Below are 13,033 nucleotides of genomic sequence, written 5' to 3' on the forward strand. Positions count from 1 at the left end.
ACTCACCGCCGCGCCACACGCGGGAGGGAGGCAGAGCCGCTGTCCGGTCCCAAAGCCCCCAGGCGCTGCCAGGGGCTGCCGAGGAGGGCAAGGCGGAGCTGAGCCAGCAGGGGAGCCTCGGCCGCCGGCAGGTGCCTCGGAGCCAGCGCTGAGCGAGGCAGGGACCCCTCCCCCCGACCCGTGTGGCAGCGCGGTGCGGGGCGCACGCATGGCGCCGGGCAGCCAGCCCAGCAGCGGCGGGAGGAGGCGGACGGGCGGCTGCGGACACTGAGCGGGAGGAGAGTTTCTCGCGAGCAGCAGCAGCGGCGGCGGCGGCGGGAGGGAGCGGGAGCGGGAGCCTCCCCCGCCTCTCCCCTCCCCTCGCGCTGAGTCGCACTCGGCAGCATGTGCTGAAGTGCCCAGCAGCGCCCCGAAGAGAAGCCCAAGTTGTGCTCTGCTGCGCCCAGCCACACGGAGCCAGCCCGCCCCGCTCGGCCCCGCGGCCGGGGCTCCCCCTGCCCTCTTGGGGCTGGAGAGGAGCCTTTCCCCGGCCGGGGCTGCTCCCAGAGGTGTGATGTGGCTCTTCGGAAAGTGACAGCCGGAGGAGGAGCAGCAGCGCCGGCGGGCAGTTCCTCCCCCCGGTCCCGGCTCCCTGCTGCCTCCCATGCCTGCGTGGCCCCACACCGGGGCGGCGGCCCCCCGGGAGGAGCCGGGGGAGGCGCTGCTTTGATGGCCCTGGACGAGAAGCGGGAGAAGAGCGCGTCCTTCACCCCCATGATGATCGAGGAGGACGCCGCCCTGCGGAACGGCAGCAGGGGGCTCTCGGGCCAGTGGGCGGACGCGGTGGGGGTGAGACCCCGCACCACGGAGCGGCACATCACGGTGCACAAGCGTCTGGTGCTGGGCTTCGCCATCTCCATCCTGGCTCTGCTCGTGGTGACCATGATCGCGGTGCTGCTCAGCGTGCGCTTCGAGGAGTGCAGCACTGCGGCCGCGGCAGACAGCCCGGCCCGGGCGAGCGGCAACGGGAGCCTCCCCGGGGCTGCCCGGCTCAACCACGACGCTGGGGAGCCTCTCGGGCGCCAGGAGGAGGCGCCGGGCGAGGAGGAGGAGTGGCAGCAGCGGCGGCAGCCACCGCCATGGACCCAGTTGCGCCTGCCCCGGCACCTGAGACCCCTGCACTACAACCTGATGCTCAGCGCCTTCATGGAGAACTTCACCTTCTGTGGGGAGGTGAACGTGCAGATCGAGTGCCTGAACGCCAGCCGCTACATCGTGCTCCACGCCCACCGCGTGCACATCCAGGCAGTCCAGGTAGCCGAGGACAAGCTCTCCGGCGCCGTGCGCGTCTCCAGCTTCTTCCTCTACCCGCAGAACCAAGTCTTCGTGGTGGTCCTCAACCGCAGCCTGGAAGCGCAGAGAAGTTACAACCTCAAGATCATCTACAGCGCCCTGATCGAGAACGAGCTGCTGGGCTTCTTCCGCAGCTCCTATGTGCTCCACGGGGAGAGAAGGTACGGCTACTCCCCCAGAAACGTGACCCGCCCCATCACCGGCATGTGCTGCCATCTCGGGGAGAGGGCAAAGGGCTCCCCTAACTATGAACGCCCCAGGTGATAGGTACCCTGTTATCCTCAGTCTCATAGTCTGCAGCCTCAGGGGACACCCCATGATGGGCAGCTACCGGTGTCACCCTCCCCTTTAGCCGCAGTCTAAACATGGAATTAACATGACTATAAAAACAGTCTCTAGGGACCACACCCTTAATAAAGCACCGCTAGTGGGGCAAGGAGTTTGCCAGGAACTCCTCTTTGAAAGCGCTGGGGGTGTTAACGTTAAATGGTCAAGGTAGTGCCAAATTACAGTTAACTCCTGCAAGCGCTGTCGTGGGAGTGAAATGCATCAGTCAGCTCCCCGTCGCCCGTTGTCCTCGAGAAGCCCTTCCGTGGCCGGGGCAGGATCCCTGAGGTTAGACGTAACCAAAACGTGACAGAAAAATCGTTACTAACTTTCCACTTAAAGAAGAGGGAACTCGGCTGGGCGCTAGGACCTTGTACGAGACAGGTCTGAGTCGCGTTCTCAAGTGTATGCAGTTCTTTTCATTCTGTAGATTTGCCACTGACATTTCTACCCGTTAGATGCTTTGATTCGGAGATGCAGTTGAGAGAGGAGGTTTGCTGTGACGTGACCATTATCTAGAGCACCGAGCAGGGATTCATTTTAATCCGATACCTGACTTTCATGCTACGGTCCCCGTGCCCTGTAGCTTGCTGATTCCCAGTAAGGAGAAGTGAGTGTGAATAAATAGTATACCAGAGACCTTTGCATGCTTCTGTTAGGAAGTAAAGGTGGTTATATTTCCAGAGAGCCCGTCCTGCACCGTACTCAGGCTAAATTCTCATTTAGCCACTGGCAGTTCTGGCTGAGTAAGGACTGCAAGCTCAGGCATTTTTTTGTTACAGCTGTTCTGGTCTTCCCCCCTCTTTTGGGAAAGGTCCCTCTACATATAATTTGTTCAGCAACTCCTAGGGTCTGGTGATGAGAGATGCTGAGTGTTTGCAGCTCCTGTGGAAGTAGGTGTTACCATTTTTTCACCTTATATTTCCCAGTGATATCCAGGGTTGCTGAGGGTACTCATAATCGGTACTTTAATCTTAAAATTAAGGAAAGGAATAATTAGGAAAATCAGCAAAGGGATGATAGAGAAAACGCAAAAACAAGAGAAAAGACACTGTTTTTTTTTAAGATTTTTCTAAATCAGGGTATCACTGAGACGCTTCCAAGGGAAGTTTCACTAATTCAGCCAGCCTACTCTATCATAATATATTCAGGGAGAGTATGTAAGTTTTATCATTCAGATAGGTTTCCAAAGCAGTTTTATCCTAATAAAATGCAGGCTACTTACTCAATAGTGCTTACATGACAAGAGTGAACTACTTACTGCGTATATTATCATGTTAGTTTAATCATATTTTAAGGTGAATGAAACATTCAGTCTGTATGTTTACAGCTAAACACTCTAGTAAGTATAGCATAGATGATTAAAATGCATCTTTATATACTTATTCCTTTATTATGAAAACAACTGTGCATCCCTTCCAACATATAAGAAGTGTCTTTGCATGGCTAGGGATTGGACAAGTTGAAAGAATAATCTTTCAATTGCTTCAGAAAGCAAAACATAATAGAAAGCTCACCTGTAGAAAATAGGTCTGTTTAATAAATTTTTTCTGTACCAAAGTAGAATATGTTTATATAACAGAACCTCCTTACCTATTTTTTAAAAATAGCATTTTGTGCATTACAATAGGACTTAAGTTTGTACTGTTGTTACCTCTGTGATTTGCATTTTATTCAGAAAGCTTGCAGCAATCTTTTAGGGCCTGATTAGGCTGTCACTTTACTCTGTTCACTTCAGCTGAGTTACTGCATATTTGGTTCTAGTCTCTGCTTAAAAGTTTGGTTTACATGGCTACAGGGCCGGCGCTTCCATTTAGGGGACCTAGGCGGTCACCGAGGGTGCTAGGATTTGAGAGGGTGGCATTTTGCCACTCTCGGCGGCAATTAGGCGGTGGTGGGTCCTTCGACGCTCTGGGTCGTCGGCAGCAATTCTGCGGTGGGTCCTTCACTCGCTCCGGGACCTGCCGCCGAAGTGTCCCGAAGATTGGGAGCGCGGAAGGACCCCCCCCACCGCAGAATTGCCACCAACGACCGGGAGCGCAGAGGGACCCCTGCCTAGGGCGCCAAAAACCCTGGCGCCGCTCCTGCATGGCTAAGTCTGTCAGGGGTATGAAAAATCTACACCCCTGAGCGATGTAGCTATGTTGACCTAACCTCCAGTGTACGCAGCTAGGTCCACAGAAGAATGCTTCCATCAGCCTAGCTACCATCACTCAGGGAGGTGTTCCTACACCAGTGGAAAAAACCACATGTGTCAGCATAGGCTGTATCTACACTGAGGGGTTATGCTGGCATAGCTACATAGAGTCCTGCAAATCAGCAAATATCTTATTTATATCAGCGGATTCATGTTTGTGAATCGCGTATCGGCTGCAGATACAAATTTTATAGCCGCACACGGCTCTATAGACATGGCTACCAATGTTATTGAGAGTGGAAGCTGTTTTCACATAACAATAGATGTTTTATTGTTATTATTTATTTTATTGCTGTAGTGCCTAGTATCCCTGGTCATCAATTAGGACCTCGTTGTGCTTGGCGCTGCAAAAAGAGAACAAAAAGAGGGTCCCTACTCCAAAGATAATACAATCTAAATAATAAAAAAAGTGGGACTGACTTCCTGATAGTTACATTACTGGGCTCCCAGAATTTATTTATTTTTAAGCTGTCTGTCATTGAAAATCCTAGTTACAGATTCCCTCTCTCTAAACATATTTTCTTTGATATTGCCTGCTGAGCAAAGAGTTTACATGAGGGATAGTAGGGCAAAAAAGTAAGGAAGATAGAAAAATAAACCCGCCAATTCAATTATGTCAACATCCCCCTTATTAAAACTTGCTTTTGTTGCTGATAATTTTAAATGGACTGATGTTAGAATCCCAGGGAGGGTTAGTGTTACAATTGTGTGATTTGTCATCAAACCAAAGTAAAATGGCATTTTTGCAGAGCTCAGTTGTAGAAAAGGATTCCGCCTCTTACCTGATTGAGGACTGTGGCTGAAGTAATCAGTTCTTCTAGTTTGTTCAGAATCTTTGATTCTGTAACAAAATGAAATGTTGAAAAGGAATTCACTTTATTACATAAATAAATGAAAAAGACAAAGTTCACATAATTATCTCACTTCTGAACATTTTAGCTTTGTTGAAAATAATTAAAGGAAACAAATGTACAATATAATATTTCAAAAGAATAATTGTAGCACAGTTATAATACTTTTGCACCCAAGTATGGTCAAGTATTTACAGTCGAATGTTTGTTAGAAGCAAGATAGTTTGACACACAATTAAATAATTTATAGTACTCTACTCTCATAGCATGATTATTCAGATCATGGATCACTCTCTACTGTAAATACACTTCATTGACCTAATTATATTGGGCCAGATTCTCAGCTTGTGGAAAGTACTATGATGCCACTGAAGTCAATGAAATGATGGTTATTTATAGCAGTTTAGGACCCTGATCACTTGTGTTTGGTTTAACAGAATATATATTTTAAAACTGTAACCAAAACTTGTTATAATTTCAGGTGTTTAATAGAAGTACTGCTTTTCTTTTTGAAATGTTACAAGCTTAATGATTCACTGTTACATATATACTCTAAACAATGGGGTGTCTGTTCAAAATGTGTTCATGCAAAGTAGTAATTTACTTTTTGATTAATAACCTGCTTTTCAAATGAAATATGTATAGCTGTTTCATAAGTCTAAAAGTTAGACCAATTTCTGCTATAGCATATAATAACATAGCTTCTCTTAAGTTATGTGGGATCTTGATGTTCCAGTAGACCTTTGTTTGAATTTTTTGACATCCTTATATTTGATTGAAAAGTATAGCAACATCATTGGAGTAGTGGTTGCTGTAAAAGGACTGTAGATATAATTTTTCACTCGTGTGTGAGGGGAATCGCTCTGGTTAACTGTGCGACTTCACAAGCACAACGAGGCTTTTGTAGATGGTTTTACTGTTTGTTTTTTTTTGCCCCCGCCCTTAGATAGAGGAGGAAGTCAGTACAGCTACTTTTTGAGTCCACAGATGAAAGCGGTAAATCAGTCAGAAATGTTGGCAGTACTATGAAAATGTTAACTTTCTCACTGAAGTTATTGTGCCTTTAATAAAATGCTAAAATGAAAGTGAAATAATACAAAAGTTTTTTGTATCATTTCAATCATGCACTGTAATTTATTGGCAGTATGCAACAAACATTAATGCATAGTTTCTGCAGAATGTTGTAATTGAGGTGATTATTTAACTTGTGCATAAATGAAGTGAAATCAATTCCTTACCAGTTTCAGACAAAACAAACACATTGATTCCTTTCTTATAGCAGCCAAGATGTCAAAACAGACGAGTTGTTGGGGAAATGCATGTCTTTCTTTAATAGATGAGATGGAATTAAAATTCCTGCAAATTACTGTCATGGGGATGCTGAATAGACAAGCTTTCATTCTTGGAAGTATAACTTTTGATGGTGATATTTCTGGGAATTATAAGATGAAAATGTCAGTGCCCAAGGCAGGTGTGTAGAGAGAGAGGTGGCAAAACATCCGAGCTATTCTATGATCTCTGTATGCTAGAGAAATTCTGCATGTTTATATCATTTCTTTGTTCTTTGTCTTGTATACATATTCGGTTTAATCTTCAGGGATCAGAGAAATTTCAACTGTTTTTTTCTAGTATAACATAGGAGTCCAGATATTGTGGTGATGGGCACCTTTTAAATGCATGTATTGTTTTATTATTATTGGTAAAGTTTGGCATATTTACAATAGTGTATTGAATGTAATGAAATATACAGTAATGCACATTTTGCTATTTAAAAAAAACATGATACAGAATTTATCAGTAGTTTTTATTAGACTAAGAGATTTTCCATTCCCTTAAAGATTTAATGATACACTCTCAACATTCTTTAGATGCTAGTCTGTTGAAACAATGTTTCCTCATTTAGACATCATCGGAATGAGTGTAAAATTCCCTGAGCTTGCATTTACCCGTAGGTCTGAGCTCATTAAAATTGTTAATTAGAGAAAAAAGTTCATTAGTCCTAGCTTTACTAACAACGAGCTCAAGTCCTGCCTTCCATGTTAACTCAAAGTTCCTTTTGACTTTCTTGGGTATTGTAGGTGTTAAAAGAATTCAGAATCAGGCCCATTTTAAGCAAGTGGACTAACTGAGGCAAAGTAAATTTCTTTATTGGACAAATTCTGCTCTGTTAAGGTGATGTAAATCCAGAATAATGCAACTGAAGTCAATAGAGTTTATCTGGGTTATTATTGGTGTAACTGAGAGAAACACTTAACCCAATATTTGGCTAATTTATGCATAAATCTGGATTTACTAACCCCTCATTAACAATGAGACGAGAAAGCCACAATACAGTGAACTCCTTCCAAAATATTCAGTAATTTGTAACCAAATAAGACTTTGATTTTTGGATGAAAGACTGATAACAAAAGTCTGACTGACATGAGAAGTATCAACCTTTTACAAGATTAGCTGTTATGAAAATCAGTCATAATCTCATTGTGAAACATATTTTACATGACTGCATATTTGTTTATTTGAAAAGTAACATATTAAGCTTGATACTATTATGGAAAGAAAAAAGTGTCATAAAACTGCCAGTAACTTAATTGTGTGTTGTTCTTATAAATGCTTTAAACCAAAAGGTGAAAAAGCTCAGTCAGTAAATACACACTTCAGTTTTTAAGATACTTATCTTATTTTTGCTCCATCAGAATTACAGAAAATCATGTTGTAGAATACTTTTCTATTTTAAGTTGAAAAGATTACAAGGGCTTTCCACTGTCTTTATTGGATCAAATAGATATCCACCACAAAAAACTCTAACCTTATTGTTAAGGTTTCTCAAGGGCATTTCCCATCAACACATTCATTAAAAATCCGGAAAATGACTAGTTAAGGAACTGTTAGCATTCAAACCAGCCACATATGTCCTGTCTTTAAAATCACATAATCAGTCAATATTCATATTACTGTTTGACATCCCATGACACCATACTGCCATCCCACTCATAATCCATACATGTAAAATATAAAGCATACCCTGAAAATGTAAACGTAGGTTCTCTTCCTTCAGAGAGACCAACATTGGTGGATTTTTCCGTGAATGTAGGTGTAAGGGTCTGTGCACACTTTGCAGGATCGGGATCTATGTCTATATAGTTTCAAAGAAAAGACACTTGTATGTGTGGCATTATTAAAATGTAGAGGTCTCGTGTACAGCATATTTCAAATGCCTTTTATTCTTTAAGATATTTCTAAGAGATCATCTGTCACCTCTTAAGTTGATTGTTTTTCTTTCATTAAAATATTGGGAAAAGACTGAAAAGCACCCTTACTTGTAGAGGTTGAATTGCTTGCTTAGGTATGTAAACTTGCAAAGCCCACATAAACAGAATGCGTCTGATTGGACTTCTGTAGTTACAACACTAATAGATTGTTGTGTGATTCAGAGAGTTACATGCAATTATTACACAAATAATCAATGGAAAATAATGATCCTCTGGGGTCTGCTAAGTGAACATATGTTATTATGTCCAAAGAAAGGCGGTTTTCTTATCAGTATTTGAAACCACAGTGAGATCTCTGAAGGTCATTAAATCCTAGATTTAACTGAAGACCATGCTTATTTATTTTACATTGCAAACCAATATTGGTTACATTTTTCATATATTGCTGAACAAAACTCTGGTGGCAGAACACAAAGTAAAAACAGAAGGGAGAGTATTTTACTGAATATCAGTGTGATGTCTGTAAAGTTGTTTCTAGCAAATTTGTGTCTCATTCTGTTACATGGATTGCATTATAGAACATGTGGAGAGAATTTATGCCAAGAACAACTACATCAAAGCAGAGCTATTAAGCTTAGAAGTATGTAGTACATGGATTGTGCTTTGCTGCTGCTAAGAGTTTAGTTGTGTTTATTTTGGTAAACTACCATATTCTAGCAATATCATGTAGTATGTCCATGACTCAAGCGCTGCGTATAAGTCAGTAATGTCTTTTTTTTACTTTTTGTTTGTGTTCCAGATTTCTTGGTGTTACCCAGTTTTCTCCTACTCATGCCAGAAAAGCCTTTCCTTGCTTTGATGAGCCCATCTACAAGGCCACTTTCAAAATCAGCATCAAGCATCAAGCAACCTATTTATCTTTGTCCAATATGCCAGTGGAAACTTCTGTTTTTGAAGAAGATGGATGGGTTACGGATCACTTTTCGCAGACCCCCCTCATGTCCACGTATTACCTGGCCTGGGCAGTGTGCAACTTTACATACCGGGAGACTACCACTAAGAATGGGGTTGTAGTAAGTATATTTAATGCTACACCTTTGGGTTCTGCATTGTTTTTAGAAAATTCTTGCTTTTTGTAAGGAAACATGATACCAACAGTGCTTAGAGTACTTGCTTATTTAACACTTATAAAGTTTCTTGTTTATTTCAGAATAGTGAGACTTTGCTCTGTTTTTAGCTTTTCCTGATGTTTTGGCATGTCTGATACATTTCAGAGTATGCTACCTCACCAGGACAAGTTTCCTGAGAAGACTTTAAGCCTGTAAGTACTTCACTGTATTTAGGCTTAATTTTTTTTTCTGAAGTTTTCTTTTTGAACTTTTCTCTGGCCTTTTCAATTTAACAATCATTGAGCAATGTACAGAGTGTGCAATAATACCGATGTAGTTCCAATGACCATCCTTCAGTACGGATGCATAGTTTGGTATGCTGTTCGCGGGCGCAAAGTTGTGGAAATGCACTTTCTTGCTTAGATCTCTTGCTTAGAAACGTGACTTTTCCTGCACTCCTCACTTGGAGTCTCAGGTTGAAGAAAACAGTTCAGAGAGTTGTAATTTCTCATTATAACACGGTTGCTTGAGCTGCTGCCTTTTAAAAAAAAATCCTTTAAGTCAGTTTTTTTTTGTTTACAAATATCAAGTACAGCAGAATTGTATCACAAGCCAAAATATACATGAGAAATTCTGTCAGCTAAATCAATTTCAAAATACTGTCCATTTAAATTTTCTGTTGGATTTGCAGAAAAATTGTTCACTTTTGCCAAACTAATCTGCAAAACAAAAATAGATTCAGCGTTTAGAAGAGGGCTAGATTGGGGGGTGAGCGCCACTCACAGTCTATGGGGCTCAGGTCAGGAGGCCTGAGAAAGGGGAGTACTGCCACCCCAAGGAGAGGGTGGCAGGAGGGACATGGGCCTGCCCGACTCCCCCGCATCCCAGCCCAAGGCCCTAACAGTGGCGGAGTGATCCACCACTGGGTTAGTGGAGATCCTCTCGTAACACGTCGACCCTGTATCAGGACAGCTCTTGACCAGACTATTGCTTGGTTTCCCTGGGCCGCTTCCTGTTCTTCCCCTTGGGTGTACCTGTGTCCAGAGGTCATCCTCAGTCTTCCCGGAATATACTGCCAAGGATAGCAGCAGCAGTTCCTCAGGTTCAGGAGTGACAGGGCTCTCTGGAAGCTCATGCTGGTCTCTGGGGCAGCAATGGTTCTCCTTGGTGTCCCACTCGAGCAGCAGAGAAGAGGCACGTGTCTCCTTTGGCAGCTCCCTCCTCAACGAGCTGCTCGGCCAGCCTTTTATACTTATCTTTCCTATTCCGCCCCTCTGCTTCCAGTATGTGGTGCGTGGCCTTTCTGGTTCCACCCACCAGATGGCTTGCGGCATTCCGTCCACGTCTGCGGGAGGCCATGCCTCCTTGCTACAGCACCCTTGTTGGCAGTCTCAGCAGAGAGGACAAGGACTGAACAGCCAGGTGTGCTGAGATACTCTCTCAGCCCAGAGGATGGTTCCACCTGTTCAATGTTTTTTCTCTTGTGCTCGTCATTTATACTGCACCCATCTCTGTGGTATCTTAATGCTTGAGAAGTGAGCAGACCTGAGGGACTGATTTACACTGAATAATTCATTAAATAAATTTAGATTCTTTTTCAGCTCAAGTAATATATGAGAGCTTGAGCACCTTCAGTTTATTTTTATTCATACTTATTGAATGAATCTTTCTGCATTTTTATGGTGTGGAATGATTGCAAATATTTCAGATTTGAGATGTATTATTTCTATGTGATTGCTAAAATAAGCTGTGTTATTGTTTCTATACACTCAATTTAAAGAGTGCATAGGCACATCCAGGGTGGATTTAACATTTGTTTTTCGCAAACACTGGCACATGCAAATCTGAAAGTTTCTCTTCACAACAATTTGCCAGTAAAATAGAGTCACTGAAATGTTAATAGAAACTGTCACAAAAGCGTGACCAAAGCAAATTCACATACAAACATAAATGGATGGTCAAGGAAATTCACCAAGTGCTAGTGTTGAAACACTCTCCCAATTTATGGAATCTTCCTTCAACTGGTGCAACTTATGTGGTAGTTTTTCTGTGGATAAATAAAGAACTTCACTCCTCAAGTACTGTCAGTCCAACACTTTATTGAACTCAATTTCAATTCACAAAACTCTGAAAGAATATTGTGTCTTTTGTGACTTGACAGCTTTCAAATTAATAAGATGCCTCTTCTGTTCTTATGGATCAGTCTTGCTGTACTGAACACTTTCTGGTTAGGATCAAGGGCAATTAAAACTCCCTAAGGAATAAAAGTTACATTAACAGCTGGCTTCATACTAAAAAAGAGATTAAGCATTCCTAGTTGAACCTCCCTCTGAAAGAATGACATTCCAATATCCAAATGCCTTTCAAGCCAGGTCAATGCACATGGCCTGATAATGGATTCCATCACAGGTTTTAATTTAATCTTAAATAGAAATTAACTTTGAGTAGCTAAAATAGCCTATTCCTACACAATAAAATGAAAATTATTACTGATTATGAAATGTCACTTATTACGTACACACACATACATTTAGTCATCGTTATACATTACAAAGACTAATATGCATTTGAAAACAAGGAATCAAGGGAAGCTGGGCTTTCAGGAGCACAGTTCAGTCCATGTGAGCAATTAACATAAAAGTTCAGTCCACATGAGGCCTCGCCAGAGTCCATTCCAGAGCACATTATTCAGAAACAAAATCATCTCTTTGAGTGTTATAAGGCTATATGATATAGTGATTGCATTGTGTGAGTCCTGCAAGGAAAAATACAGAAATTGTGGAGCTTCTTTTGAACCATAATGAGGCACTTTCCCTTCTTCCGCTTAAGTGTATAATCCAGAAGTGTAGAACAACCTTTAAACATTACATTCTCCACATACCTTGTTACTGTCTGAATTTTGTTAGATAATTACACACTTCTGGCTGGAAATTAGAATAAATTTTCTAGCCATCAGAGCTGTGAGGTTCTGGAAAGCCTCCCAATAGGCATTGTGGGAGTAAACAACTTCATTACTTTTAAGAGAGTGCTGGACAAATTTATGAGTAGGAATGTGTGATGGGATTGCTTGTGAAGGTGAGGGAAGGGCTGAGCAGCCCTGAGGGTCCCTTCTGGGTTAAGTCTAATGTTCCTAAAAATTTCGTGCTTCAGGGTTTTAGCTGGCAGGAAGGGATCAGAAATCACTAATGCTCTAAGGTGGCACTGACCATTCTTTTTCACAAGTGTTTGGCTCGCTGAATCTTGCTCACATGCTCAGGGTCTAACTGGTGGCCATATGTGGAGTTGGGAAGGAATTTTCCCTCAGTTCAGATTTGCAGTGACCATTTTTGCTTTCCTCTGCAGCACGGGATGTGGGTCACTTGCCAGAATCATCTCACTTAATGAGTTCCCTGCCACAGCAGGGGCCTTGGACACTGGTGCGCCTCAGTCCCTCCTATTCTCTGCCTGTAACACACAATAATTTAATCTCCTGAGTTCTGTAATACCTTGGTCTAATTTCAGTGTTGGATTTAGTGTGTGGGTGCTGGATGGTGTCAGTGGCTTGTGATACACAGGCCTAGATGATCTAGTGGTCCTTTCTGGCCTTAAACTCTCCAACTCTATAATTCTCACAATATCAAATATACACCACTTACCATTTTTAAGGGGAAAATCATAAGGTCTATTCAGGGCCATATTGCAGCATCCCTGACATTCCCATAAGTACTTCCTTTCTTTGTTTTTGTCTTGACCCATGTCTTCAGTTCCTTGCCACTTCTTTTTCTTCTCTCTCATCCCTGTCATATTCTTTCTTTCTTCGGGCCACCTTCCCACTCCCCTTCACTCTCTCCTGTGCCGCCTTCTTCCCAGCCCTCTCTTTTTCTGTTCTTCCTCCTCAGTCAGATAGACATAGAAACACACGCCCTCTTGCATACCACTCCCCAGTCACACTCCACTGACTTCCTTTCTCACTTCTCTCTGCCAGCTTCTTGCCCTTCATTCCAGGTGGAGGGGATGGGTATTGTTTAC

The 13,033-nt window shown here is 42.9% G+C and overlaps 1 protein-coding gene across 1 annotated transcript in view; it reads left to right on the forward strand.

Moving 5' to 3' along the window:
• Positions 1 to 468: 468 nt before the first annotated feature.
• The window catches only part of TRHDE (thyrotropin releasing hormone degrading enzyme), a 327,679-nt gene continuing 315,114 nt past the window's right edge, over positions 469 to 13,033 (forward strand). The window contains exons 1-2 of the mRNA XM_032767020.2: positions 469 to 1,493; positions 8,716 to 8,989. Coding sequence (XP_032622911.1) covers positions 709 to 1,493; positions 8,716 to 8,989 — 1,059 coding nt within the window. The 5' untranslated portion in view covers positions 469 to 708. The remainder of the gene's footprint in view (positions 1,494 to 8,715; positions 8,990 to 13,033) is intronic.

This window comes from Chelonoidis abingdonii, chromosome 1 (genome assembly GCF_003597395.2).
Source record: "Chelonoidis abingdonii isolate Lonesome George chromosome 1, CheloAbing_2.0, whole genome shotgun sequence".
NCBI lineage: Eukaryota > Metazoa > Chordata > Testudines > Testudinidae > Chelonoidis > Chelonoidis abingdonii.